The 2,991-nt window shown below is 41.9% G+C and overlaps 2 pseudogenes across 2 annotated transcripts in view; both read left to right on the forward strand.

Annotated features, from left to right (window-relative positions):
- The first annotated feature begins 516 nt into the window (after nt 1-516).
- On the forward strand, nt 517-1,041 carry TEOVI_000047000:pseudogene (annotated as a pseudogene). The gene is given in 4 exon segments: nt 517-570; nt 572-616; nt 618-968; nt 970-1,041. Coding segments are annotated over 4 exon segments (522 nt in total).
- A 759-nt stretch (nt 1,042-1,800) lies between these two features.
- TEOVI_000047100:pseudogene overlaps nt 1,801-2,991 on the forward strand; it is a 1,258-nt pseudogene continuing 67 nt past the window's right edge. Inside the window, exon 1 of the mRNA in view lies at nt 1,801-2,991. Coding sequence covers nt 1,801-2,991 — 1,191 coding nt within the window.

A 2,991-nucleotide genomic window follows, 5' to 3' on the forward strand; every position in this document is an offset into this window, starting at 1 on the left:
AGCACACAATGATATGATGAATCAGACAGTTAAGGAGAGGAAAAGTCCAGTGTTGAACCCAAACAGTGCCCATACATTATCATAAACAACAGTAGATGCATTTGAGGTGCAGCTCTGATGAAACATTTAGGAAAGCGGGTTGCTTGAGTACCTTTTACTGAAAAGTGTTAAAATTATTGGATTGCTTAACCCATAAGTTTAATTATCTACTGAAAGTCCCCTAACAATTGATAAAGAGAAATTTTGAGGAAAGCAAGTGAAAAGTAGAATACACGTATTGTGCAACAGTACGTCTTGATAAAGCCAATTTCTAAGACAAGGACCTTAGACGTTATTTCAAATAGAAGCCTCACACTCTGAGTATGCAAAATTGCACACATATGTCATAAAAATGTCGAGTCATTACTTACCAATATATGTAAACACAGTTTCTTTCACCAAGAAGTATAGTGAACCAAGTAATTTCTTTTCTTAATGCTTCTATGTTTTTTTTAATATTCATGGTTTTCTAATAATATGGGGATAGGGCGTTATGAAGTGTATAAGATGTATTTATGCGACTATCTGCTGTTTATTTTATATTTTTACGGTGATTAGTTTATGTCTGTCACTATATCTTGTTTGATGAAGGTGACTCTATTTCGCTTCAAATCGTTGAGGATGAGCATATGAGATTTGATTTGCAAGATGTAAGAAGGATTTGAAAAAGTGAAAATTATTTGGTTGTGGCTGGAATACCTTCAATAGGTAATGATGAGAGATTTAGGAGGAGAAACTTACATAAAGAAACGTGTTGGAGTTATCCTGAAGTGGGAAGAAAATCAAATAATTTTAGTGGGAAGTTACTTATAGTTTACGCTCTTTCACCTCACACAAACAACAATTGCGAGCTCAGAGAAGTTGTCGGAGAAGAGGCAGAGTTAAATCAGAATGTTATTATTTTACCTGTATGAGATGTGAATCCAACAAAAAAATAAAAAAGTGGGAGATGCTAGTAATTGGGGACGGGAAGCAGAGCTCACTATGAGTAGAAAAACATATTTCTGGTTCAAGCTTGCAGTTGAAGTATTCAAGAAAACTAATCCATATATAATGAAAGCAGATGATGATATTTTTATGATGGTGCTATTGTATCTGCAATATATTGAAATATTTCCAAGAGAGAAATTAAACATGGGGAGAGCTGTTGAATATTATAAAGGTTTTAGTGACGAAATTACATGGCACACTATTGTATATGCATCCACACTGTCAAGAGATGTGGTTAAGGAAATAGTTTATTATAAAACCTTAAAAGTATTAGTAAAGTTACTAATCAAATTAAGAAATTTTGAAAAATACATTGATTTTAGAGCACTTAATGAAGAAATTATGACTAGGGAAGTTATAAGAAATAAATTAAAATTTGACGGGCTATTGACCGTGTAAATGCGGGATTGCCTATACACGATGAAAAGACAAGGGCCACTAATCAAATATGTGTTAACTTCTGACAAACAAACAGTCTTTTATTATATAACAGGGTATGAATATACCTGGAAAAAGACGATTTTTCACGACATATTCCTTAAATATACTACACCAACTCTGTATAAAATCCCAATGATGTAGAGCGAATTTGACAGTTGAGAGTTTGTTTTTGCACATTAAGTCCATCTAAGCTACTGCCCGACATCCACATTGTCTACTCGCCACCACAGCAGGATAGAACTAGAAGCAACAACCACCAGCGACTGAATGCAAGGCCACCAGCTACAGCCATAACTGAAGCTAAGTGTAGGCCAGCGATTAAAGCAACCAATGCTGATAGTAGCGGCAACACTGGCAATATCACTGCTGCAAATGGGGTGCCAAGCAGCGGGCCCAACGAAGGGACAAAACAAAAAGATATTTGGTTTACTCTGCGCTATAGTCAAGGCAACCGACGAGGAATAGCCAAAAGCGCAACTAACGCAAACTGCAGCCGAGGCAGCAGCAAACGCCACACACCTGGCATTGTATCTTACCCAACCAGCGGAAATACAGCAGCTCGCAAGTCTGGAAAAGCAAGGAAAACTTGACACATTAGAGGAAGCAATCGCACCACCGCCGTGCAAAGGCGACAAACTGCCGGCTTGCAAAGCCGCGTCCGTTTACATCAAGGACCTTCCTGCGGGGCACCAGGCTCCCCTAGCAGCGGCAGCAGCCGACAACCGCGGTTTCAAAGCCATTATCAACACAACAGCAGCGGCCATAGCGGCAGCAGCTGCCAAAGCCACGTCAGCAGTCAAGGAATCTGCAGAAACCGCCGCGAAAGATCTCCTACTGAAAGCAGTTTATGGCAGCGAAGCCAGCAGCAAGGCAGCAAAGCTACTGGGAACGGGGAGCACCCGACAACACCATTGCGGGAAAGCCCAGAGCGCCGTAAGAGCGTCAGCCACGCAAACGATCGCGGCAACGATAGGCTGCCTATGCGCTTCCGACGGTAGCCATGACAACAACAAGGGATGCTATGAGACAACAACGGGCCAACAAACCTGGAGTAAGGACGCAGAAATCCTAGACTGGCAGACTATAGTAAAAAACTGTCAGCAGGCGGTGAGAAAGCAGCCGCAGCTAATAACCGGCAATCTGCACACGATACACAAAGGAATAGCGACAGACCTGTATACACCGAAAGGGACGGACCCAGCCGTAGGTTTCTTAAGCTACAAAAAAGGCACCGGAGCAGGGGACTGCGACGGCAACGACAACAGCAGCAACGGAGCATGTGCAAGCTTCGCGACCTCGGATACGCAAGTAAAGCCGCCGACATGGCTAGACCTAATAGCGCAAGCAGCTGCAAGCTTAGAAAGCGCAAACAGTAAAACAAAGAATGTTCTAAACGCTGAAGCGGAAATACACGCGCTCAACCAGACGCTAAGCACGCTACGGAGCCTAAACAGCATGCGGGTTCTCAAGATGCTACTTTCCATCAAAAAGAGCACAGACACCCAAGAATCTGCTTCAAAG

This window comes from Trypanosoma equiperdum, assembly GCF_001457755.1.
Source record: "Trypanosoma equiperdum strain OVI genome assembly, contig: ctg_168, whole genome shotgun sequence".
In the NCBI taxonomy this organism is placed as follows: Eukaryota; Euglenozoa; class Kinetoplastea; order Trypanosomatida; family Trypanosomatidae; genus Trypanosoma; species Trypanosoma equiperdum.